This window comes from Amblyomma mixtum, chromosome 3, assembly GCF_055824585.1.
Source record: "Amblyomma mixtum isolate Tamu chromosome 3, ASM5582458v1, whole genome shotgun sequence".
NCBI lineage: Eukaryota > Metazoa > Arthropoda > Arachnida > Ixodida > Ixodidae > Amblyomma > Amblyomma mixtum.
The window spans coordinates 238498936-238525838 of record NC_143014.1 but is presented as its reverse complement, the minus strand read 5'-3'; the positions used below and the strand labels follow the sequence as shown (position 1 = coordinate 238525838).

The following is a 26903-nucleotide window of genomic DNA, read 5'->3' as shown; positions in this document are numbered from 1 at the left end:
TTAAACAGAATCGAAAATAGAGGAAGTTTATCTCTCATTCGTTCCGCTGTTGGTGCGAGGAGGCAAAGCGAATATCATGTTTGTCATTTCAAGGCAAAGAATATGCCTAAAAACCCAATAACACTGACGAATTCTCACCGAAGCGGACGGCTTGGGCGCCGCCATCTTGACAAAGCCATTTGACAAAGCACACGCGCGAAATTCGAAAGAGAGCAAAAAAAGCGTACGGAACGCGAACGTACTACGCAAAATCTCAATTTGATATAGCGTATGGCGCATGGGCAGTACGAAGGACGCTATTTTATAGCGTTCGCTATACCACTGCGTATCCGGCGGCGAAAAATATATTTTCCACGATGAAAAAAGCAACAAAAATTCAGACGTATACAAAGCAAACTTACATTACTAACTTCATAAACGAAACAGAAACATGAACTCGCTCGTTTTTTTTTTAATCTAAAAAGTTTAGAAGCATTTGAACACGATCCGAAATCAAAATAACTGTGTGCTGTTGTTGCATTTATAAATATACCGGGAGTTTGAGTGAACACTGCCAAGTCGAGTACTCAAGCATTAAGAAGTGCAGTAAAAAGAGCTTGGAACATTTAAACACCATCACCCAGTAGTTAGTGCATTGACTTCCTTAAGGAACAGAGAATGACAATGCAAGGCAGATGGAAAGAAATGAATGTTACACATCTACTCAGCTGTTATTTCATTCCCACCAGGAATGAAAGCATAGCCTCTACCTCTCAAAGAAGTATAATGGGTGCTCATGGTAATACAGCTTCTCATGTGATAATGCCATTCCTGAATGCTTGTGCGTGCCTGCTGTTTTTAAGGTTTGAAGACTGTTTGAAATTTGAGTCTGGTTACAACTCAGATCATGCCATTCCTGAATGTTTGTGCATGCCTGCTGTTTTTAATCGTTTGAAGATATGTTTTCAAATCTAAGTTTGGTTACAACTTAGATTTTGTGCAGTTTGTTTGGTTTACGGTTGATTATGTCACATGTTCATGCCACATGAATTTGTACATTAACACTTAGTATGGCCTGCAAAGCTCTAATGGTAGCCTATGATGGTTCACAGCGTCTAGCAACATAGCATTATGGCCTCAATTATCCTGGTTGGCAGGTGAATGGCAGGTGCGAACAATGTGGCAACATAGACCACAATGACATACTTTCTCTGGCATCACATAGTCTCCATGCAGATATTTGCATACAAAAATGAAATTTTTAGTTTATTGTCACTAGTCCATGAATGCTTTAATGTGTTCTGTGTGGTCCGTCATTCATATATTCTTCACACTTAAACATTTTAGAGCACTGATATTTATATTTACCACAAAGCACGGTGAACCATTTTGTGCTGCCCCACATGCTGAATGATTACCGGAGGTTTTCTGAATTAGGCACACATGGCAGAGCCCATTTCAATGTGAGGTCAATCGTAAACTTCTGACTCCCAAGAATGAACAAAGCAACAACCTACAACTTTGGGCTGCAAAGAAAACAAAGCACATGGAAGACGAAAATTTTCATAGTAGCAAAGATCAAGAAAAGAGTACTTGTCAAGGAGAGGCTATGATACAGGTGTGTGACTAAATCTGCCTTGAGCTAAAATAGGAGAAGGGAAATTTCGTCTGCTCAGGCTAGTCAGCCAGGTGGAAGGAAGGAAAACCTCAAAGACAGCATGAAACGAGAGAAACACGAGGAAATTATATGATCAAGGCAGGTGTCAGTTCACTATTATAACTGTTTTCAAAAATTTATCTGTGCCTGTGTGTTCCAAGGATGACAACACATTACCTCGGCGTAACACATTTTTGACCAGAGGGTGGTCAAAGGCTCTTTACACTGATGCAAAGGATTATGGAAAAAGCAACCTACAACAAGCTACATCCAGATGTTTCAGTCAGAGTGAAACAAGGCCAAGAGTCAAACTCCCCAGGTCAAAAAGCAGCTTTTCATATAATTGTTTGCAACAAGCCCTTCTGATCAGTATAAAATTTCAATACATGGCAGTGAAGCTCTTTTGAAATTGTGAAATTCAGTGAAACAAGTTTCATATTGTGGACACTGGTCCACAATATGAATTACTTCCAACTTGCCCAGCAAAACGTATTGTGAAACAAGTTTCCTGTAAATGTCCACAACTGAACTGCTATAGCCGACAATTATCAATGCACTGAACGGTACAGAAGCATTAGTCAGTGTCATCAAAAATGTAAGAAGCCATGGGTGTGATGCAAAAAGAATGCAGTGCCTTACTCAGGTAGGCTGTTGATAAATGTGCCGACTAACTGATGTGGAAATACTTCAGCACTGCAAATACAAAGCAATGCAGAGAGCTTTTAAGACGTGTTATGCACCACTTTTGAACTAAAGTATAGCTGGAGATGACTGAATTTTTTTTTTTTTGTTTATTTTTCTCCTTCGGGCAACATACAGGTATTGCCCACGAGGCAAGACAAAAGGAGGTGCTAAACCTCCTGACTGGGTCTTGTCCTCGCCTGGGTACAGCAGCAGGAGCGGTATTGCATTGTACAACAACAAAAGGCTGTCTTTGCCATCGCTTACAAAACAGACGCATCATAAACAGTTCTTGTAAATATATACAGATAATAAAATAATAATACACACTAAATCATATACAAAAATGGTACAGTAAAGCAATACATTACGGTTGTTCGAACCGATACAGCATTCCCTGCTGAAAAAAAAAAGCTCTACGACGCAACAACCCCACAGACCATCCACCACAGAACACCACACAATCTGCACGACACACCACTCCATCCGCACGACATATCATACGAATTGTATGGCATATCATACAGACCACACGATATGCCACACAGACCGCACGACATCCTACTATGAACAATCTATGAGGCCACCGCACCACAGAACTCCCCTCAGCAGGGTTACATCAAACGGAACCAGAAGTAAGCATTTTGTTAGGACACAACGTTAGACAAAAAGAAAGACGAACAGATGCGTTTAAAACCCCTGTGCGTGGAACTATTTTTAGCTGCATCTATTACAAACGGATGAGAATTACACATCAACATGATCTGATGCTCAATTGATTGTGTTCCGTAGTTAGTACGGAATTAAGAAACTCAAGTGAAGTTATTACAGCCATCAGTGCACACACCATCAGCATCTGCCTTGATTGTCATGTCCAGAACAGGTAGAGAAGCTTTTTTCTCTAGTAGCAGTGACAATGAAACTTTCATCAAATGTAACAAAGCACTGGAAGTCAAATGCACATAAGAATAAAAAAATAGTGGCTAATACTTGAAAAGCTTAGAAAAAGTGCTGCCAGAGGAGAAAACACGTTATAACAGCGCTGGCATCAGAACCATATTTGCTAGAAATTTATTCCAGAAAGAGCTTGATGGAGAGATATTCTAATAATGACTTGTAGCACTGACAATCAAGATGTTTCACAAAATGATTAACACTTATAATAAGACTGATAACACCTGAATGAAGACACCGTGGAAGATGCGCCACCAACTCCAGAAAAGTACTTGCCCTGGAGACATTTACTTTCCATACCTGAAGCAGATGCCTTCAGACACTGTATGCACAAAAGATGAAATGGCAAAAGAAAGTGGTGACCAGAATGGTGAGCTACAACAAAAAGGCGACCTCCTCACCACAAGAACTCCCAGCTAACTCTCTCCTTTTCTAGTAGCCATCTACTTTTCCAATAAATGCCTCTCCCTTCAAGCACCTCACAAGTCCCGAGCTGTGGTCTCTTCCCAAGATGCTGAAACTTTTTTCACTGGAGGCTCACCGGAGCTAGTTTTGCACTTTAAGTAATTATCATTGGCTCTGCCTTGTGCAAGCCATACTGAGGACAATACACACGCCCTTCCTTTCATTCTGTTCTGATGTGTGGTATGCCTACCTTCATACCACATCTCTACTTTCTATATTGAAATACATTTGAGTTTTAAATTTTTTTGCAGGGGAGCGGAGCAGTCACTAAGTTACTATAAAAATTCTATTTGCCATGTGCTGGTTTTCTTGTGCACAGTGGTATAAAGTGATTAACTGTTACATGCCTGATATTTAAGTGTATGTATTGAAATTCTTTGGTATGTACGTATTGGTATGGATTTGGTACGCTACCATATGTTTACCACTACTGCAAGTGAATGTCATCACGGCATGCACATTTAAGCTATCATACAAAACAAATGACATCTACATTAGCATGTCACCAAACAAGAATGACCTGCAAAGAACTGTAAATAAAGATAAGCAAACATTCCAAAGCACCAAAAGCCTTGCTGTATGCTGAGTCCGAGTAGCAGCTCTACAGCAGCCCAACAGATCCAAAATGCTATGAACGCTCTGCCAGGTCTGGCACTGGACACATGCGGCCCCTCCACAGGAGCTCCTCCATGCGACCCCTCCACAAGTGTGCCCGTAATATATTTCATTGGCAGTTCTTTCACCGAGATTGCAGCAGTTAAGGCAATGAACCTCCATGCACCGGAAGCCGACTAGACAATCACCACGTGGCGACTGTGACCACTAACAGTCCCACTAAGCAGTGTACGATGGCCGCAGTTCGCGAACCATAAATGATTAGAATATCTAGCTGCACACACAATGGATCGAGAGGCAGCACTAAGGCATCTTCATGCAGGCTGCTCAGGCTGCTCATGCTCGACGAAGTGCAGCATCCACGAATCTGCAACCAGAGCGGGTGTAGCCATCGCGGGGGCCCCCCTCCCTACTTCTCAGATTCCAGCGGTGGCGGCCTCTTGGGGTAGGCACCCGAGCGGGTGACCAGCGTGGAGAGCGAGTCGAGGCCAGACGGTCGACATCGATGCGCTCTATGGCGGGCGAGACGCGCTTGTTGCCGGCGCTGCTTCCGCTCGGGGTCGCACTGATGCCGCCGCGCTGCAGAGGAGTCCTGGCTGCCAGCGGCATGGCTGCAGCACTGTTTTCAGCACTGTTTTCAGCCGCAACGTTGGCAGTCATGCTTGGCACCGTCGCAGTGGGGGTTCCCCGTCGGCGTGGTATCCCCTTGCGGGCCGCCTTCTTTGTCGCCGGCCTTTCTGGCAGCCGGCAGGCGCACGAGGGCCGGCTGCAGCGTCCACAAGCGGCCGCCCTGTTGCTGCGCAGCAGGCAGTCGACCATGTGCTGGAGCCGGCTTTTGCGCAGCTGGACGTCGCCGCGGATGCTGTTGCGCAGCTTGACAACCTGCTCCTTGGTCTGGCCATGTGCTCTCATCAGATGCAGCGTGACGCCCCACACCTGCACGAAGCTGGTGCGGCACAGCGGGCACGGGTAGCGCCGCTTGGTTGAGTGCAGCGACACCATGTGCAGGTACAGTGTTTTCACTGACGTATATGTCGTGTCGCAGCTCAAGCATGCCAGCCGCGACAGGTCGCAGTCGCTGCGTGACGAGAGGTAACTCGTGCGCGACAAGGACGCCTGGCTCGACGAGGGGCCCCGGCCCAGCTGCTGTTCTCCGCTCTGCGCCTCCACCGTGGCGCAGGTGGGGCTCTGGTCAGGCTCGCAGCGGCTCTGGCACACGGCATTCACGGTGGCCGCGATAGGCGAGAGCTGCACGTGCAGCTGCTCCTGCTGCTTGATGGGCTCGGGTGAGGTGAAGGCGCACAGTGGCATGGCCTCGCACAGGTGTTGGGTGCAGTAGACACGCTTGTGGGCCAACAGGTTGGCAAGGCTGCGAAACAGGCTGTGGCAAACCTTGCACTCGAACAGCACGTTGCACTCATGCAGCAGGACGTCCTTGACCTCACAGCTGCCGCCGGCCATGCACTGTACGATCTGGCGAACGCCCTGCACGCCCAGCTCGATGGGACGCTGCAATACCGAGTGATCCTCCTCCGCCGCCGCTGCCTGCACAAGCGGTCAGCCATCCCCCAGGCATCACTGAACGCCTCTCGCAGTACTCCTGTTCGCTACCACTCACAAACACTGAACAGGCGCACCTAATACACAATGACAAAAACCCTATCACTGATATGTACAATCATTTGTCACTATCCAGTCTCTTAACGAGCACTTCATCCACCACGGAATGCCAGAAGGAGAGGTTTTGTGTTTGGCTTGTCCGGTGTTAGGCTGAAAGCATGGATTGTACCTCAACATTGGCAGTTACAGCGCTATGCTGTCCTCTGGGCACAGATTATTTCAAAACTGCGTTCTTCACTTTTTCAATGCATTGAACACAAGTAAAAGTTTGGCACTGGGCTGGAATGGAAGCTTTCACAGTATTCCTTTGAGGTTTGCGGTGAGAAGAGTCACACTGTTACAGCTGAATCCACATTTTTTGCACAACAGCAGCCAAAGCAAAGTACAAAACCTCATCCTCCTGACCCTCCAGTGCCTCTCAATGGTAGATGAAATGCAGCACTGCCAGCTTTACCTCCAGGCAATACTGAAAAACTGTATGACACTTGTGCTAGCACCCGCCGTGGTGGCTCAGTGGTAAGGCGCTCATCTACCGAGCCGGAGTACCCAGGTTCGAACCCGACCGCGGCGGCCACGTTTCGATGGAGGCGAAACGCAAGAGGCGCCCGTGTGCTGTGCGATGTCAGTGCACGTTAAAGATCCCCAGGTGGTCGAAATTATTCCGGAGACCTCCACTACGGCACCACTTTCTCTCTTCTTTCACTCCTACCTTCCTCCCTTCCCTTACGGCACGGTTCAGGTGTCCGCCGATATATGTGAGACAGATACTGTGCCATTTCCATTCCTCAAAAAAAACAATTTACCAATTTACACTTGTGCTAGCCTGTTTTTCAGTGTTTTCAACAGTGCCACCATGTGGCAGCTGGAAATTGGCTTCATCGCAGTAGTGTTAATAGGACAGAGTACTCACTTATGTCAACCATGTTTTCTTACCTGCAGTCAAAAACTTTTTGCCCAAATAAATGTATGCCCAGCTGTGATAATGAGAAACTCAGCAAAATGTTTAAAATACTTCTTCGACATGGGAACGTTGCTACCCATGGCAGTTGGCATCTGCACACACTAATTTTACAGACACGAGCTACCCACTGCCTAGGCAACAGTCAATGACAATAATGAATGTGTCATGTTTTTTTTTAAAAATAAAGTTGAAGGCACTAAGGTAGTTTTCAAAAAACCTACCAATAAATTAAGGCTGGGGATATTTACTGTATACATCTGTACTATTTTCTGCCAGCAGCAGTACTGCCGATGGCAATGTCATTGTCAGCTAATGTCCGCTAGTTGGAAGAGAAAAAAATCAATGCACCTGAGGAGTTTGGCAACAAAAATAACCTATAAAATATAGTGTCCCCACTTCACACAACACAGCCTAACTACTTCCACAGCTACGAAGTTTGAACACAGCGTGGCACCACCCTCAGCTTTGGCTTGACTTTCCTTGTCAATTTCAAAAGAAATTTCCAGCCAAAACTGCTAGTTCTCCTCTTGCAATTGTCACCACAGTGAAAATTCTACCAGAATATGCCACTAACTTTATAGTCATCTCTGACAACAGACTCCGATTGGGGCAAACATGAAGGAGTGCCGGACAACACAATGCTCATTCCAGTATAGAGACAACAGGGGCTGATTCTAAGCAGCTGTGGTTAACTGAAGCCACATGATATGATGCCAACAGAAGGTAGGCATTGCATGCGAGATTTATGTCAGCAGATGATGCTTCAACCTTCAAGTGTAGTCTCCTCATCTTTCTTGACAGTCATGAAACTTTGTGTAGCACTGTGGGAGAGCTGCCTACAGTGACACCAGTGGCACATCAACTCAAGGGCACAGCCTTCCATTTGAACAGAGACTGGCATGCATCACCTCAAGCATCACTGACATCTTGTTGTGTTCTGGAACATGCACAAAAGCACAATGAAAGGATCGAACTTGCATTTAGAATACATCTTACACATATGCAAACTAAATGGCCAAGCTGAACTACCTAAGCACACTCTACTCCACCACTAAATTAATTAAAGTAGCACTATTTCTTACGATGCTTTTAGCACAAGAGCAGGCCCTGTGCAAGAGTTTTCATGGCAGAACAACAGCCCTTCTGCTCACCCCTTATAGCGGATGGTTCTGTGCCAAACTTTGAGGCACAGAAGTGCAATGTGCCTTCTTTTGAAAAATGCGCTATGCCAAGGGAGAGATGTTCCAGGAAGTAAAACGGCCTTACTTCTTTAGACACACTGCACATGAGCCACCTCACACCAAACGATTGCGAAGGCTGGGCAATCCCAAAATCATAAAGGACCTTCACATAATACAGCTCAAAGGTTGTTCTAAGCATGACTTATTATAATTTATGTATTGCTATACCTTACTTTCCTAGCCTATAACCTGGCAGCAGCTTTTGCAAGATTCTGGTTTGACACACCACTTCTACAACCAGCATTTGTTAATGTTAACTGGTTCAGCTACAAATTATTGCAGTCTCCATAGCCACAGGATTCAGTATAATGTCTGGCTGCACTGTGGTATCTTGCTTACTCAAGAAAGCTCTTAGGCAATCCTCGGTCGATTGTTTGAGTGCATTACGAATGAAACATACATTATATCCGAGGTGGTACACTTCGGCTCATTATATCCAAGATCAACAAACACCTTAAGTTTGTTACATCCAAGGTAAAGATACAAAATTTCATTACATCCGACTTGGAATACTTAAGTTCGTATATCCAAGATAGCATACATCATCATCATCATCAGCCTGACTACGCCCACTGCAGGAAAAAGGCCTCTCCTATATCTCTCTAATTAACCTTGTCCTTCACCAGTTGCGGCCACCACATCCCCCCAAACTTCTTAATTTCATCCGCCCACCTACCTCTCTGCCGCTCCCTGCTACCGGCACCGGTAAGATACAGCTGTTGTATACTTTTCTCTTGAGGGATATTGGTAAACTGCCATTCATTATCTGAGAGGACCTGCCATATGTGCTCCACCCCATTCTCATTCTTCTAGTTATTTCTCTCCAACAGGTATAACAAAAGTTTGTTATACCTGTGATCAACACACGAAAATCGTTATAACTGAGGTGGCATACTTAGGTTCGGTACATTCGAGGTAAACACAAAAAAGTCATTATACTAAGTTTCGTTATGTCCAAGGTGGCATACTAAGGCTCATTATATCCGAGGCAGTATACAAAGTTCGTTTGTAGCCTGGAGGGTGGGTTGCCACTTTCTAATGCTAGCGCATTAATAAGGGACGATCCAACGAATACCCCAACCATGATCTTCCTTCGATTTGATAAGCACTGAAAATTTACCTGATGAACACCATGCCAGAATTTCTCAGCAACTTAAATTAGGGAATAACACAGCTTTCAAAATGCTACACAAATGCTGGAGAGAAAGCGCTTCAAGGAAAGCGACTGAAACTGAGCTAATGCATAAGCACCACAATCTTGAATGGTGGCAGGGCAGAGTGCAGCCTTTGGCTACTCACAGCTTTAACCCTTTCAGGCGCCATTTTTTGTTTTTACTGAAATCAATTATTTGTGCACCTAAGTAGTATATTCAGGCCTCAAGAAAGGGAATTTGTTACTTTTCGAACGTGAAAGACCAGCCGATAAATTTTTACAACGATGTGGAGAATTCTGTACAAAGTGTCAGATTTGTTAGAAATAATAACATCGAAATGTTCTCATGTGTCAGGTAAACACCCTAGGGATCGTGGAATCGCTTTGAGTTTCGAAGATTCACATTACGCTCGAAATTGAACAAAAACCATCGACTTTTCACTCGCGGCAAAATCTGTCTGCACAAAAACGGCGGACAAAGTGCTACCTAGCTCACACTTATGTGAAATATTATCTACTGCATTCGCTACATGGTACAAAAAAGCAACTTATTTGCATGAAGGGTGCTCAATTTGACTGAAATAATGAAATCACTGTTAAGTGCTTCAGTTTCTCAGAAAAAGCTGCAAGTTTACCGCTTACACAATTGTGTACAAGACACCTGAATGGGTTAAATACACTGAAATGACACTGTAGTTTCAAAGGTGTAAGGAAGGCCATAATTTCTTACTAAATGCCCTCCCGCTACTCTCTTGACAGAAAAAAAAACAACAAAAGCTAAGTGATCTTTCTCCTAAACCTCAATGACATCTCTGAAAATGTGATGATGAAATCCATTCATCTTATCATGTGTTTTCTGGCACCGAGTATGCTACAATGGCAGAAAAGCTGCACACTTTTGACATGGAAGAGGAGACTGACAAAGATGGTGAGCTGCACTAACTGGTGGCACTTCACAGTGCCAGAAATGTAGAAACATGAAGGCACAAGAGCTAGAGGACAGGGGGCAGACTGTGTGCAGAGTACCAAAAAAGAAATAAAAACATAAGTTCCCCGCCCATGCCAGGGGTGGGAGGCAGAGTGGGACCGACATATAGTGCAACCAATAAACAAACAAGAAGAGAAAGAGCCTCTGCCTGCATCGCTGATGCAGGGACAAATGCTATGGTGGAACTGGAAAAGGAAGATGAGGGGACCTGTACATCCCACTAATTATAATAACAGAGAATAGGGGTCTGTGAGCAAAGAAGTGTGCGGGCTCAACAACCCGAGTTGGTAGCCCTCAAAGGCATATCCAAGGAAGGAACCACCAGAGAGTCAGAGCTCCAGGGAGCCAACCGAGTTTCTTGTACACACTACGGAGCAACCTTGATAGGGCTGCATCCCTTGAAAATAAAAAATCCAGCTCTCCCAGATCAGCCACTGTCTATTCTAGCTCCATGTTTTTGTCAGGAAGACGGGTAAATTTCCTGCATCCATTTTTTTGTGATGAAAATACTGAAGTACAACATTCAAAACCAAACTGTCTATGTAGACGTAAGCATTGCTTGAGGGGTGCCATGCCATTAAGCCTTTTGTCAAGACTATTTTCTACTGAGTCACGATACCTCACAATGGCAACACTGAGTTGTACTGGTGAGCGGTGCAGCACTCTGTGGTCAGCGACACCCATGCTACTAGGATGAGCTTGTTGCCATCTACAGCAGAGCATTGGCTTGCTTGCAGGCTACGTTGCAGTCCTTTGAGCACAGCCAAGCTGTAGACACAAAGACTACATCTGAAGGGTGGCATCCACATAAGCATTCTTTTTACTACTGTTAAAGGGCAGCTCCTGCAGTTTTTCAAGGTTATCAAGCTCATACTATAGGTTTTTCTCTCATTCCTTACTTCTTCCACCAGGTCTGGCAACCATGCCACAATTTATTCTAGTGCAAATCGGGTTTAAAGTTTCTTATTTCTATAACATCAGTTCACATTATTTCTACGACAACACTATGTTTTCAACGTCACAAACATTTTCTGCACGTTAATACGCACTCCCCACTTCATTAACAAAAATGTGAGGCTTGTGTAAGGCTGTCTCAGGCATTTTGTGAAAGGATTCATCGTTTTCAGTAGCTACTGCAGCCATTCAATGTGTGTACAAGTGTTTTTCCAGTAAACTTTGTGACGTCATCGCTGCATCACGTCCCTGGCCATGGACTGTGTTTCGGTTAGCCACTTATGCTCTTTCAAAATGGTACGACTCGTGAAGAGGAAGAACTTTAAGGAATGTGACGTGACTATCAATTCAAAATGTTCGAAAAACCCCCAGAGTTGCCCTTTAAGCACTAAGTCGCCATTTGGGTGATCTACCAATGATTTGCTGAAATTCGTGCAGCTGCTTCCCGGGACAGAAACCCTCACCAACCCTTGAGGTCTTCGAAGGATGCTGGTGTCTGGGGTTTCAGTAGCACTGCACACATGGGAGAGGAGCTCTGCGTAACAATGGGAGCACCCTGGAGATAAGTTTCAGCGCTTGCAGTGGTCAGTGGTAGCCAAGAGTGTGGTGCCAACGACAGTTGGTGGGACGGGCTGCGTGGCTAGGCAAATGCAAGTCTTGACGAGGCTGACCTTGAACTTGCAATTAAAGGCACCAACCATTCCATCATTGACCTTGCCATCATCTTCAACAAGGATGCATTGATTGAATCGGTGGCAGTTCTGTTGCTTCTTTAACACACAGTTAAGGTGCTGTGGCAGGTCAGCCACTGATGTGGCTTATTCCCGCAGCAGGTCTTTAAGAGAGGTCATGACTCTTATGATTGGAGAACGAAGGGACCCTCAGTGATGTCGGAGCAATCCATGACTGCAGGTCATGGACCAGCTCCATAGACTATGCTCCATTACCCTCGCGACCTGCAGTCATGGACCACAGGTCATGGGGGACAGATGCTGACTCCAGGCTTTGGCACTGAAAAAATGCAGTAAGCAAGAAAAGAGCTGAAATCAGGCCCTCAGCTGATGCTGCTCACGGAAGTGCAACGCTCAAGCTGCATATGTTCTGGAACTTGCTACAGACGAATCGGTGCCTCATCTTTATTTTCAGCATCAAAGCATACTTGAAGTCCTGCCGCTCCTCTGGAACTAAGATGAAGGCATGGTATATGTAAATGGAAATGATTTTCATGCCTTTGTGTCCACCAAGCCTGCCTGCCTGCCACCTGGAGGATGCTACTTCAATCTTTCACAAGAAACTGTGATCCCCTTGGCTTTCTTACCCCTATCAGCATTCAAGCAAAGCTCTTTCCAAGATCTGAGGAAACTACATCACCAGTGAGACTCTCCGCTACCACAAGACGAACTAGCTGCATGAAATTCCTGGTGCACAGGGGCCTTCGGGTATGGCTACTAAGCTGTATTTTTTGCTCATGCCAGTTCACAAGCTTATGGCACAGCAGCTTATGTCCCCGACCAGACTGCAGTGCCGAACACTAAAAGCAAGTTTGTTCTAATCAATAAGCACACGGAGTACATGTTCCAGAAGCCAATGGAATGGGCCGGTGCACAGAAGACAAAGGTGACGAGAGAGAGAAGTGGACTAGACATGCAATGCAATTAAGTGCACAGTGGAGGGCTCGTTTTCACAGGAACCAAGACTCTCCCTTTCAGAAGATGGCAGGGTAGATCCACAGGGTTGTTAAGCCATCCCTTTTCCCCAATATCCACTGAATTTGAAGATAATAAAGAACCTTTCAAACTTGCCTTGCTCTGTCTGTTCGATCTGGTCCTGTGTTGGATAAATTTGGAGACTCCGTAGGGGGATACTCAGGTCTCAAAGGAAGGCCTCAATCGAGACGCAATGGAGCCCTACAGTGTTACAGCTGGCAGAGATACCAAGCCCCTCCAAGATGGAGAAATTGGTGTCATTGTAGAAGACTACATCCTCCAAGCTGTGAGGGGGGGGTCAAAGGCAGCAGGTTGTTCAGGTGCTCATCCATGAGGAGGCCGCAACGTCTGAAGCGATCAGTGATGGTTTCAACTAAAGAGTTGCAATCCCCTTCAGTCACCAAGTGGCCAGTCAGGTACAAGTGCAAATATTTGAACCACTCAATCTTCAGTAGTGCTGTGCGGCTGTGAATAGCAGCTAAGTATTGGAACTAAAAGCCTTGCCAGCCTGTTTGATCGCTAAAGAAGGCTGAGATCTGGAGTTTCTACAGCACCATGTGAACCATGAGGCGCACACTGGAGCACTTTCGGTGCCTTCTGGGCTGTTACATCAGGGTCTCCAGCAGTTGGTACTGTGGTGGAAAGGATGGATGGTGCAACAGGCTGCATGACAAGGCAAGCATATAGCTTGTCAAAGCTGATCCGGCAGTCATATTCAAAAGCAGTGGCCATCTTGCTATCAAGCTCACCACTGTTGACTCTCGATGATGAGATGATCCAACTTGATGTCCCGTTGCCTACTCAACATAAATAAGGTCAAGGTGCACCTGCACGGCCTCATGAGAAGACACAACCCCTCGTTATCGTGCAACAAAGAGACCCACAGCAATGCTGGTCATTAATGCAGGTAGAGGGGGCCAGGCACTGATACACTTTGTTTCACCAAGGAAGAATGCAGAGAACGAGAAAAGAGCTGAGACCAGGCATTTGACATTTGCTGCTGATGGAAAAGCACTGCTCGAGACCACCTCCTCTTTTCGACAGCCATGCTGAGAAAGTGGGGCCTTCTGTGCCATAAAAGTGATGTGGAAGGAACTGTGTTGCATTGGGAAGTATAGTGACTTCATTTTAATTCGACATGAGAGCACATGTGCCGTTTTGCAGCAACATGAAGACACAGAGGGTCAACAATTAATGGGCTCAAATACGAGCACAAAAAATTTTTCGGAATTTTTGTTACTTTTGAATTAAACTTTCCCAGAAATATAGTACAGAATAGAGCATTAAAAACCCATGAGTGAGTATGCTTCTACATAGGCTGTACTTGCAGCCAAAGAATACTTTCTTAGACACCTGAAGAATGGTAAACTCTCTGGGGCAAAGAAGAGGTTAATGCTTACCAATACTGTCATCAGAATCGAAGGTAAGGGCAAGCAATGTCCTTACTATAATACTGATGTTGACAACACAATATACATAGAGATGTAGACAGAAACAGAAGACATGGACATGACCAGTAGACATACAGCCAGTAGATTTCTCAAAACAACAGATGTGGTCTCACAGGGGGTTCAGCGCTGTCCGAAGATGCCATCTTGCTTATCAACTATATGTCACACGAAGTACCGCTGTGTGGAGCTTCCACACACCAAGGACCACCGGTGGGAAGGCACCTGCAATATACAACATGCCAGTGGTCAAGAACTCGTAGGCACTAGAATAGACATTTGGGAGAGTTGTTGTGGGTTCATCTTGAAAAAAAACATTGCAGGCACTGTAAGCCACTCCTATCATACATATCTCTCTCACTCACACACGCACACACACACACATACAAAATATGTAAGTGCAAGGCTTGCTTTCATTTTTATGTGGTTTAACATCCCAAAGCAACTCGGGTTATGAGAGACGCCATAGTAGAGGGCTCTGGATAATTTCGACCACCTGAGGTTCTTTAACATGCACTGACAATACACAATACATGGGCCTGCAGCATTTTGTCTCCATCAAAATGCAAACACCGTGGCCGGGATCGCACCCACGTCTTTCGAGTCAGCAGCCGAGCGCCATAACCGCTGAGCCACCGCAGAGAAAAGAAGTTTGTGCCAGGAATGCATCATACAACTCCTGCATTCATGCATGAAACGTAATATAACATTGACAAACTGAAAGCCAACAACTGAAACCAATGTATAGGGGAATTTTTTTTAGTTTTATTTGTTGTCCTGATCAGAGGAATTAGCAATGTAATAATTTTTTCACCTCAAAACTATTGTATTTACTCACATAATGAACACATCTCTCATTGTCATTGAGAATTTTTATTTTTTTTAACCGTTCACTCTTAGCATGTTTCTCAGTTTCATGCAATCTACAACGCACCGATAACATCATGGCATGATGGGAAGCTTGCAAAACATCTTCTCACAGACTGGCAGAGATGACCTAAGGTGCCCAGCTAGCTCTTAAGTTTTTCATGAGGCAAGCAGAACGACGGTATTTCGCGAATGAACACCGCTGCTGGCAAACAAGCTCCACCTGTGAGGTGTTGAATGAAGGCTAACAGGCAAAGGTCAGTGCAGTGATTATATGCAATAGCAACAGCGCTGACCCCACGTTGCACATAAGGGTTGGACTTTTCGGTTTTTATTTTTTGAAAATTTGACAGACTTTTTTCGGTGTTTATTTCAGAATACCACTTCCAGGTTTTATCGGCAAATATTGTTTTCTACATAAGAATTTTCAGTTTTTATCGGTGAAATGTATGATGTTCCTGTGCGGTCAAAAGTGGCGTACAGTTAACACTAGCCATTTTTTTTTAAAGCCAGCCGCCCATGTGGCACTGTGCACCGCATAAGTCTTAAGAGTTGTTTTTGCTGAAGAAAGTCGTGTGGTCGTAACAAAAAGTCACAATTCCGAAGTCACAATTCCCGCAACTACCGGAATCATGATATTTGAATACAGGGGAATACTCCTTCTTTCAAGCACACACTGGAGAGCTTGATGTTCTGGGTCCTTGTTAAGTGGAAGGGCCTTGGCCAGTGACAAGGTGAACAATTTTGACTGAAGGTCACCGACTGCTTCAGGCCATGTGATAAAGTCCACGACTAAGATCACACTTTTCAAGCACAGCTGTACCTCTTACAAGGTCACTGTGTGTTTACATGCCGACTGTTACTCTCGCAGCCATCAGCCTAATGGGGTGATAACATGTTCTGAGCTGTTTGAATCTCTAAGCTGTGTCGCATCAAGTGGTAACCACTTTACTAACTACAGCCGCAAAAGATCCGCAAAAAGTCTTTAGGGCCGTGAATACTGATTTTCAGGCTGGAGGTCTCTGTCTTTGCTATGCAAGTTGCTCTCAGAGTAGGATCACAGCTTTGTTATGTGTTCAAGTTACGGCTGAGGCACATTATATTCTTGTCACATGGGCACTTTCGATCCTCATTGAACTCTATCTGCATCGAGGTTTTCGAGCATGCTTGAAACATCCGGTGCTACACGGGCACTTTCAATGCTCCTTGAGAAGTTTCCCTCATGTGTGTTAATGGTGCCAAATGTTCCTCGAACAGCCAGAACATGGTGATCTCCGGCAACACTGTGCAGTCGGGAGCAGCGACAGTCAAATCCGTAGCCAGACATGCGGTGCACCTTTGCTGCTGTGCGACGAAACCCGAGGGTCCGCAACCCCTCTGTCCACGATTTCTGCGTAGACTGCAGCGTTTCTGTTCTGGCACCACAAATCATCTAGGAGGTCTTGCCAGCATTTGATGAGAGCGGCTGTCTCACGCTCACTCCACAGTTTGCGTGTCGACGAGCAGGAGAACGCCATCTTTGTCTACACTGCTGGTGAAGCTTGGAGGCTGTTGAGATTATTTATAAATATGCTTGCATATAAGCAGGCGTAGCACCTAAAAATGCTATGTCTTGCATTTTAATGAATTACAACAATAATAGTGGTTTTGTTTTGTAAACTAGTGTTTATTTTTATAGCTTCTTGAGAGTGAGAGTGCTTTCGATTGTGCTTGGAACCTCAAGCACTCTTGAGGAATCGGCATTGAGTCAAGCAGGATCGAGATCGATTGCGCTTGAAAGTGGCCGTCTGACAACCATCGATCTGCATTGAGTTCAATGAGCATTGACCCAATGAGGATTGAAAGTGCCCGTGTGGCAAGGGTATTCTTCTGATGTCGTATCACCAAGGTCATGTCTGCACAAAGTAGGTGCCAATATCATGATAAGAACTTTCTTCATCGCTTTTTTCCGCAGACTCCAGCATGGTCTTCCATTGCACCATAACCTTGGGTGGATGACAAAGCAGTCCGGTGAAAAGATCTTTCCTGAAACCAAGCATCAACAAGCTGACCTCCATCCAGGTTATCTAGGTCAGGTGCAATCAAAAGGGGGCAGTGTCGATTTGAGTTGCGCCGTCACCGCGTAGTTTCATTTTCTGAGCTTCACTACCAGCCTGTGAGAACTGCGGCTGTCAACCGTGCTCCAGAAAGCCAAGCCCAGCTGCACGCCGGTTCGAATGCTAACTGATGCATCACTGTCATTTTTTCTTTTAGAAGGCATCTCGTTGTTCAGGTGCAAATGTTCGTTCCCCTCGCTTTTGTCCGCATGGACCTGCACGTCGATAATGCGCACTCATCATGAGGAGCTGCTAGCTGTGTGGTGGGGCCTCCTTACATGGAGACAGCCAATTAATTGTAAGGAGGCTCCACCGCTACTGCACTGCACCTGTGAAGGAGATCGCTGAAGGCTTTACTATTCTAAAGCAGCCCTGCTTTGATATTCCTGAAAAATGGTCACACAATACACAATGACGGAAATGTGAAAAATATTCAATGCTGCACAGTTTTGTGTTAAAAGCAGACGACCATTGCCTATTTTCTCACCAATTAAGCTTGATTTTGGTTTTATGAGCTTTAACGTCCCAAAGCGATTCGGGCTGTGAGGGGCGTCGTAGTAAAGGCTCCGGAAAATTTCGACCAATTAGGGTTCTTTAACATGCACCCCCATCACACAGTACACGAACCACTAGCATTTCGGCCCCATCGAAATGCGACTGCCACGGCCAGGATTGAACCCGCATCTCTCGGGTCAGCAGCCAGACACAATAACCACCAAGCCACCACAGTGGCTAAATTAAATTCGCTGCAGTGCAAAACTGTTTCTGAAAGTTTCTTTTTGTAGCCATTTGACTATTGGACCTTTGGATTTTCAGTCCTCTTAGGTCTTAATTAATGTGATTTTCCTCTATTGGGAAACCAACGCATGACTATTAATTTTTTTTTCAACTGCACTTTAGTAAACATATCCCAAATGCTGTCTTCTCACAGTGATCATTATCCACAGCTATCTGCCAATAGCCGGAGCAAAGATCTACGCAGGAGAATTTGCAATCGGTGAGCGGGAAGCAGCGTCCAACAGGGCACAACACTCCGACGTCCCCATTTCCCTTTCTCCACCTTGCTCTTCCTAGCTCTTCTTCAAGCCCGTAACACTTCCCCCATCACAGTCGAAGCCCACTGGGCAAGTCAGGCATCGGCACGGGGATAACAAAGTTTCAGCCGCATGACTTGGGTGAGTTCTGTGCGGGCAGAACATCGGCCTCTTCTGGTGACCCGCACAATTCCTCTAAGTGAGGTCACTGAGTTGTTCCAAGCTTACATAGGGACTGGTATAGTTCGCGAGCAGTTTCTGGCTTAAGCCACTCTTCCTGAGCAGATGACAAAACCAGACCAACTCGCCAGACAGGTAGGTGACTTGGCAATGATGGTTGTTGTAGCAGGCTTTGAAGCGCTCTTGTGAGGCAAGAGTTCTCAGTCAGGCTAGTTGGCGAGCTTCCTCAGCACTGCAGAGGATCTCAGCGATGCCAGGGTCATCATCAGTGGAGAACGGGAGTATAGAATCCAGGGTGTGCTGTGGAGAGAGGGCATAGAGGAAGAAGAATGGACTATAGCCCGTAGTTTCGTGTGTAGCGGTGTTTTATGCGTATCTGATAAAAGGTAGGATGGAGTCCCAATCTTTGTGGTCGGAGGCGATGTACATGGAAAGCATGTTGGTGAGTGTCCGGTTGGTTTGCTCTCTTAATTAAAGGTGCACTGAAGAGGATTCTGAACATGTCTTTTTGCCGCGGGAACTCGATACACACGTTCCTAGCATTCTTAGAAACAGTGACTTATTGCCCTGTGTGGCCGATTTCCCCAATTAAAACGAATTAACGTCCGGCTCGCGCCTTTTTTTTTAATTCTGCCTCGTACGGTGGGCGGAGTCGACCAACGCGTGGAGCGCCTTTCACCCAGTCCCGTGGAGGCTTTGCTTTCGCTTTATTTTGTTTTTTTAGGTTTCCATGAATAAATAGTTTCATTCGCAGATAATATAGCCGCAAAATAAGTCCGAAGAAATAAAAATACGCGCGGACTATTTGCTACTACGGACTACTACGTATTACTCCGCAGATGGCAGAGTGGCAAGCCGCCACGGGACTGGGTGAAAGGCGCTCCACACGTTGGTCGACTCTGCCCACCGTACGTGGCCGATTTAATTGGGGAAATCGGCCACACAGGGCAGTAAATCGACGATTCTAAGAAAGCTCGGAACGTGTAGATCGAGTTCCCGCGGCAAAAAGACAAGTTCAGATTCCTCTTCAGTGCACCTTTAAGCCATTAGTATGTGGATGATAAGGGATAGAAAGTCTGAACCGTGCTGTGCACAAACGAAGTTCTTCAACAACATCGGCGATGAATTGGCAGCCATGGTCGCTGATTACAACTTGTGGTGGCCCATGATCCAGGATCACAGAATGCAGCAGAAAGACAGAGACCTGATATGTAGTAACCGGGACCCAAGCCCCTATCGCCCTCAGCCAGCTGCGCTGGACTGCTGCCCTTTCGCCCCAACCCCCCGTCCTACAAGCGTCGCACACGGCCGAGGAAATGACGCCCACTATGCTTCCACTGCAGCAAAGCCGGTCACATCCTCCAGCACTGCCCATACAGAAGAATGGGCTTCTGAGGGTTCTCTTACGACGCCCCACGACCCCAGCCCAGCCAGTGACCAGCCGAAATCGAGGAGTTTTTGCGTCGCGAAGAATCCTCATCGCCGAGCCCCTATCACGTTCCCCATCGCCATGATCACCGCGCTTTGTCTCCTAGGTGAGGCTACGCTGTGCATGGGCGCTCTCCCAGCCCCTGAAGGTTAAACTGAATAAAGCAGCCTCTGAAGGTGAGGCTGCTTCTAAGCACAAGAACAAAGATCCTCCATCGACGAAAATGCAAGACCATACCTCAGCTACGACGACAACACCGACGACACGGCCAGACTTGAGGTTTTTACCGCTGCCCAGAGAAATAAAGTCTGAGTACGTTCACCGCAGCCTCACTACTCGACGAGGCCGAGATCGGACACTGAAGACAATGTGCAATACGAGAACGCGAACAAGTGGCCTTGAAGTTACGGTCAATGGTCACGCAGTTACTGCCTTGGTCGACACGGGAGCTGACTACTCTGTCATGAGTGGGCCACTCGCTGTCCAACTCAGGAAAGTAACAACTTGGGATGGCCAGCTGATTCGCACCGCAGGTGGTAACCTGATTAATTATGCTGTCAGGACGCTGCACCGCAAGAGTTACAGTAAACGGGAGAACCTATGCTACAACTTTCCTGGTCCGACAGCAATGCTTGCGAGATGTGATTTTGGGAATGGACTTCCTGAATGAACATCGGGCAATCATCGACCTTCGATCTAAGTTGATAAAGCCTCCCGCGGACAAAGCCATACCTGCTGCGATGAGTGCGACTCATCACGTTGCCTTAAATGTCCGCAACGAAGCATTCAGCATGCCGCCCTGATCAAGTGTCCTCGCCTGCATAGGTACTGGAGACATCGAAATTGCCGAAGGTGTTGTTGAGGGGAACACCCAGTTACTCCTGGATCGAGGACTGGGCGTCGCAAGGGGAGTCGCCCAAATCTGAAATGGCCAAGCCCGGGTGCTGCTAACCAACTTCACCGAAGAATACCGGCATCTAAACAAAGGTACAAGAATTGCTTTTCTTCGCATTAAAGACCAGCACTAAACCGACGCCCGATGACAGTCTGCACTGACAAGACACGTCTTACAAGCAAGGTGATCGTGTTTGGATATGGACGCCAATTTGTCGCTGCCGTGGATTGAGTGAAAAGCTGCTGCGACGCTACTTTGGCCCGTACAGGGTTCTCCGCCGCATCGGTGACCTAGACTACAAAGTCATCCCCGACGGCACGACAACATCTCAGCGACGATGCACACGTCCGGAAGTCATAGAAGTCATACGCCTTAAACCTTATTATGAATGCTAAAGGACTCGAAGTTTTGCATTCTCCGTGTTTATTTAAAGCATCGAGGCGATGCTTCTTTGGCAGGGGGGTAATGCCACGTATCATTGTAGTGTTCGTTCATTCACGCTCAAGGCCACAGGAACGGGGTGTTATCATTATTGTTCGTGACGCAAGCAGCGACCGGACTAATATATATATATATGAGAGGCAAATCAAACATTAACTGTGGACAGCCACAACTTTTGTTAGCACGGTGCAGCCAGTAGTACAGTGTTCGTGAGCGCAAAACTGAGCTTCGACTTTTGCTTTTTTCTCTTTCGTCCACACTGGCCGCTGGGGCATCAAACCGCAACTGTCTGTCTTACAATAACCCCGAGGTGAAAAGGCGTCATCCTGGAGGGCACGAGACGATAGATAGCTGGGTTGTAAGAGGGTTTCAGGTGGTCGAAGCGGACAATATCACAGCCGCGGCGGTGATGATCAGGCGAAGGCGTGAGGGGCTCAACGAGATAATCAACTGGGGATGTTTGCTGAACAATGCGATTGGGGCCCTTGTGGACTGGCCTGGGCTGGAGGAGGGCACCCAAAGCCAAACCAAGATTCAGGAAGATAACATGGCAGCAAACTGGCAGCAGTGGTGCGTGCACTTTTCTGACGGTGCTGGTCGTGACAAGTAAAAGGAATGGGCGAGTTAATGGCATTCTTTGGCATGCGCAGCGGCTTGAGAGATGGCGGTAAATTCAGAGGAATCTGGACAGTAAGGGAGTATGGGCCGCTGTAGAGAAGAAAATAGGGCGAAAAACCAGTAGTGGCTTGCATTGCAGAGTTGTAAGTGTAGGTAAGGAAAGGTAGAACTCGGTCCCAGTTGGAGCAATTGGAAGAAATGTACTTTGCCAGCATGTCACCGAGGGTCCGGTTAAAGCTCGGTCATGCTGTTCCGTCTGCGGATGGTACGAAGATGTTGTGAGGTGAACGATATGACACTCCCAAAGAAGGGCTTCCACAACGCCAGATAAAGACCCTGATCACTGAGCAATTTCTGAGGCACACCGTGATGAAGAATGATGTTCTGAAGTGCGAAACTGGCTACGTCACAAAGCCATCACAGCCATCACAGTTTCCGCATAGCACGTGAGATGATCAATGGCAACAATGATTTAGCGGTGCCCTGTGGAAGTGCTGGGAAGAGGGTCATGAAGGTTGATCCAAACACGATCGAATGGCTGGGCTGGACATGGTAAAGGCTGCAGAGGAGCTGGTGAGTGGGGTGGGAGGTTCTTGTGACTGACATTCCAGGCAAGAGCGGACACACTGGTGGACAAAACGGTGCACACCCCGCCAATAATACCGAAGGCGTAAGCAGGTAAAAGTTTTCAGCAGACCAGCATGAGCACATTGCGGGTCGTCATGATAACTGGCACAAATGGCGGAGCGGAGATGCCTTGGAATCACGAGCAGCCATTTGCGACCATCGGGGAGGTAGTTCCAAGGGTACAGCAGCTGGTCACGCACGACAATGTGATGAGCTTGACAAAGGAGCGCTCTAGAAGGGAGGCGCGCTGAGTGGTTGGCTAAGAAATTCAGAAGAGAAGTAATCCAAGGATCCTTTCGCTGCTCAGAAGCCATATCAGTTATGTCAAGAGAAGGTGTGAGGCCGGAAATAGATGGTGGGTCAGGATCAAAGGGCACAGGGGAGCATAAGAAGGTGTCAGCATCAAAGTGTTTAGGACTGGAACAATAAATGATCCAAATGTCGTAACCTTGTAAACAGAGAGCCCAACAAGAGAGGCGGCCAGACGGATCCTTGAGAGAAGACAGCCAGCAAAGGGCATGGTGATCTGTTATGACATCGAACGGGCGCCCATGCAAGTATGGGCAAAATTTTGTGGTCGCCTAAGTAATCGCCAAACATTCTTTTTCCGTGACTGAATAATTTGCCTCTGCTTTTGTGAGCGCGTGGCCTGCGTAAGCAACAATGTACTCATTGAAGCCAGGTTTCCGCTGAGCAAGATGCCGCTGCCATCCGTGTGAAGTTCTGCTGGGGTGGAAGGGTCAAGATGGTGCAAGATTGAAGGGGAGGTGAGAAGATGGCACAACACTGCAAAAGCTTCGTTGCACACAGGAGACCACGCTGAAAAGTAGTGGCTGCCGGCGAGAACTTTTGTCAATAGGGCGATAATGGCAGCAAAATTCTTGACGAACCGGCAAAAGTAGGAACAAAGTCCAAGAAAGCTTCACAGTTCTTGCAGAGATGTGGGCTTCAGGAAATCAGCAACTGCGCGGAGCTTGGCAGGGTCTGGGAGGACACAATCCTTGCACACGACGTGGCCTAAGATAGTCTGCTGACGGGCGCCAAAGCGACACTTCTTCAAGTTAACCTGCAGGCCAGCATCGCTGAGAAAGTGAAGAACACACTCAAGGCGGAGAAGTTGAGATGGAAACTCCTGGGAGAAGATGACAACATCGTCCATGCAGCAGAGGCATGTCTGCCATTTCAGCCGGCGGAGGATGTCCATCATGCGCTCAGTGGCAGGCACATTGCAAAGACTGAAGGGGCTCACATTAAACTCATACAGCCCATCAGGCGTGATGAAAGCTGTTTTTGGGCGATCGACGTTGGCCATCGGCACCTGCCAGTACCCAGAGTGCAGATCCAACAAAGCAAAGTATTCCGCTCTCTGCAGGCAATCAAGCACGTCATCGATACAAGGCATGTGAAGACACCCTTCCGAGTAATTTTGTTCAGCCGGCGGTTCCTCAAATTTATGTTACTGACATTACTTCACATGACCTTTCAATGCATCATCATTATCAGCCTGACTATGCCTAATGCAGGACATAGGCCTCTCATATAGCTCTTTGCTTAACCCTGTCCTGTGCCAGCTACAGCTACCCTGTCCCCACAAACTTCTTAATCTCATCTGCCCACCTAATTTTCTGCAGCCTCTGCTATGCTAGCCTTCTCTTGAAATCTAATCCGTTACCCTTATAGACCACCGGTTATGTTCCCTTCACGTTAAATACCATGCCCAAGTTCATTTCCACATGTACACGAGCTTCCGAACCACCAGATCATAATTAAAACCCTCCTGCTCTCATACCAGAGATTTACATTTCAATATGCACCTAGCGACGGACAGTAAGCTGATCGGTCTGAAAAATTACAGACCGATCAGCTTACTGTCCGTTGCCTACAAGGTATTTACTAAGGTAATTGCTAATAGAGTCAGGACAACCTTAGACTTCAGTCAACCAAATGATCAGGCAGGCTTTCGTAAAGGATACTCAACAATAGACCACATTCACACGATCAATCAGGTGGTAGAGAGAAATGTGCAGAATATAACCAACCCCTATATATAGCCTTCATTGATTACGAGAAAGCATTTGACTCAGTGGAAACCTCAGCTATCATGCGGGCACTGCAATATCAGGGTGTAGAAGAGTGTTATGTGCAAATATTGAAAGATATCTATAATGACTGCACAGCTACCATAGTCCTCCATGAAGTCAGCAATAAAATTCCAATATGGAAAGGTGTCAGGCAGAGAGACACGATCTCGCCAATGCTATTCACCGCCTGTTTACAGGAGGTATTGCGGGGCTCAAATGGGAACAGTTGGGGATAAGAGTTAATGGAAAATACCTAAGTAATCTGCGATTCGCTGATGAAATTGCCTAGCTAAGTCGCTCAGGACATGAACTGCAAAGCATGATCAATGAGTCAGACAGGCAGAGCAGAACGGTGGGGCAAAAAATTAACATGCAGAAAACAAGAGTAATGTCAACAACCTAACAAGGGAACAGCAGTTTGCAGTTGGTAGCAAGGTGCTAGAAGTAGTAAGAGAATATGTCTACTTAGGGCAGGTAGTAATCGCACATCCGGATCATGAGAGGGAAATAACTAGAAGAATAAGAATGGGGTGGAGTGCATATGGCAGGTTCTCACAGATCATGAATGGCAGTTTGCCATTAACCCTCAAGAGAAAAGTATACAACAGCTGTATCTTACCGGTACTCACCTAGGGGGCAGAAACGTGGAGGCTAACAAAGAGGGTTCAGTTTAAGTTAAGGACAACGCAGTGAGCTATGGAAAGAAAAATGATAGCTGTAACATTAGGAGATCGGAAGAGGGTGGAGTGGGTGAGGGAACAAACGTGGGTTAATGATATCCTAGTTGAAATCAAGAGGAAGAAATGGGCTTGGGCAGGGCATGTAATGCGAAGGCAAGATAACCACTGGTCCTTAAGGGTAATGGAGTGGATTCCAAGAAAAGGCAAACGTTGGCGGGGACGTCAGAAAGTTAGGTGAGCGGATGAGATTAAGAAGTTTGCAGGGATACAGTGGCCGCAACTGGCAAAGGACAGGGTTAATTGGAGAGACATGGGAGAGGCCTTTGCCCTGCAGTGGGTGTAGTCAGGCTGATGATGATGCACCTAGCCGACACGGCTTCTGGGCAGCTGCAAGTCAACATTAAGAACTATGTACGAGCTTCTTATCCTAACGATACTCCATACATGTACATGGGTGTAGTAACTACAGAAAGTTTGTTTTTTTGCCACTTTACGCCTCACTAATGCACAGCTCTTGACAATCAAGTACAACCTCTGTGAAAAGTTTAGCGTCCAAGAGGTTTACTCTGGTCTGCGCTATGTGCCTTGTTATGCATCATCAGCATTCCAAAACCTCTTAGGGCGAGCAGAGCTCTCGTCAGCACCCCCCGAAAAGTAATGAGTTCAATGGATGCTACAAAAGCCCCGCTACATGGTTTAGAAGCAAACCACATGAGCTTTACTTTCTGCAAAGGCAGTACGGTCCTCAGCACACTTATCTAGAGCGCTGGAGCGATGTGCTGCAGAACAAACTGAAATCTTCACTCAGCTCACCTATTGCTGATACAGTGCAATTGCCAGGCCATATTATGGGTCTATGAAGCTTCGCTCCAGCACAAGCCTTGTCTCTAGAGCCATATACCTGCTTAAAAATTTCCCCTCCTTCGTGCAAAAGGGCAGCATTTGAGCAGTCTAGACAGGCATGCTGACGACTGTTTGTTGGTTAGGTTATTGTGCTTTAACATCCCAAAGCAACTCAGGCTATGAGGGACGCCGCAGTGAAGGGCTCCAGAAATTTCAACCACCTGGGGTTCTTTAACGTGCACTGACATCGCACAGCACACGGGCCTCTAGAATTTCGCCTTCATCGAAATTCGGCCGCCGCGGCCGGGATCAAACCCGCGTCTTTCGGGTCAGCAGCCGAGCGCCGTAACCACTGAGCCACCACGGCGGGGCTGACGACTCTTTGTGCGCACATCGTCATCATTATTCAGTGCTTATTTTGAGCTTACAAGTCTGTCGTCGGCTCCGGCGGCTGCTCCCACTGGCCAGGGTCGTCAGCGTTGATCCTTGATCACCTGCACGCGGCCGTCAGACTGATCGTAGAAATTTAAGACGATCGGCCAAAGCGCAGTTTATGGCACCATACACGTGGCCAAGCTGGGACATCAAATCACCAGCAGCGCCCCGTCTCGACCGTACGCGTTCACACTCGTGCTGGACAGAGGGCATAGAGTAAGTTTCTCTATGCAGAGGGCGCCGCTGAGCACAATG

At 46.7% G+C, this 26903-nt stretch overlaps 1 protein-coding gene across 1 annotated transcript; it reads right to left on the bottom strand.

Annotated features, from left to right (window-relative positions):
* Positions 1–436: 436 nt before the first annotated feature.
* LOC149354109 (uncharacterized) lies at positions 437–26818 on the bottom strand. The gene is made up of 3 exons (XM_089583060.1): positions 26642–26818; positions 14539–14647; positions 437–5896 (listed from the first exon to the last, which is right to left on the bottom strand). Exons 2-3 carry the CDS (start codon positions 14566–14568, stop codon positions 4688–4690), a joined length of 1239 nt encoding a protein of 412 aa, XP_089439186.1. The 5' UTR covers positions 14569–14647; positions 26642–26818; the 3' UTR covers positions 437–4687.
* Between the last annotated feature and the right edge of the window lie 85 nt (positions 26819–26903).

What these genes read in the sequence shown, in the direction of transcription:
- LOC149354109 (XM_089583060.1), bottom strand. Translation starts at nt 14,568, where the DNA reads ATGGCATCTTCGGACAGCGCTGAACCCCCT. An exon ending in CGGACAGCGCTGAACCCCCT is followed by an intron (nt 5,897 to 14,538) that starts GTGAGACCACAT and finishes CCGCTTGTGCAG; the next exon opens with GCAGCGGCGGCGGAGGAGGA.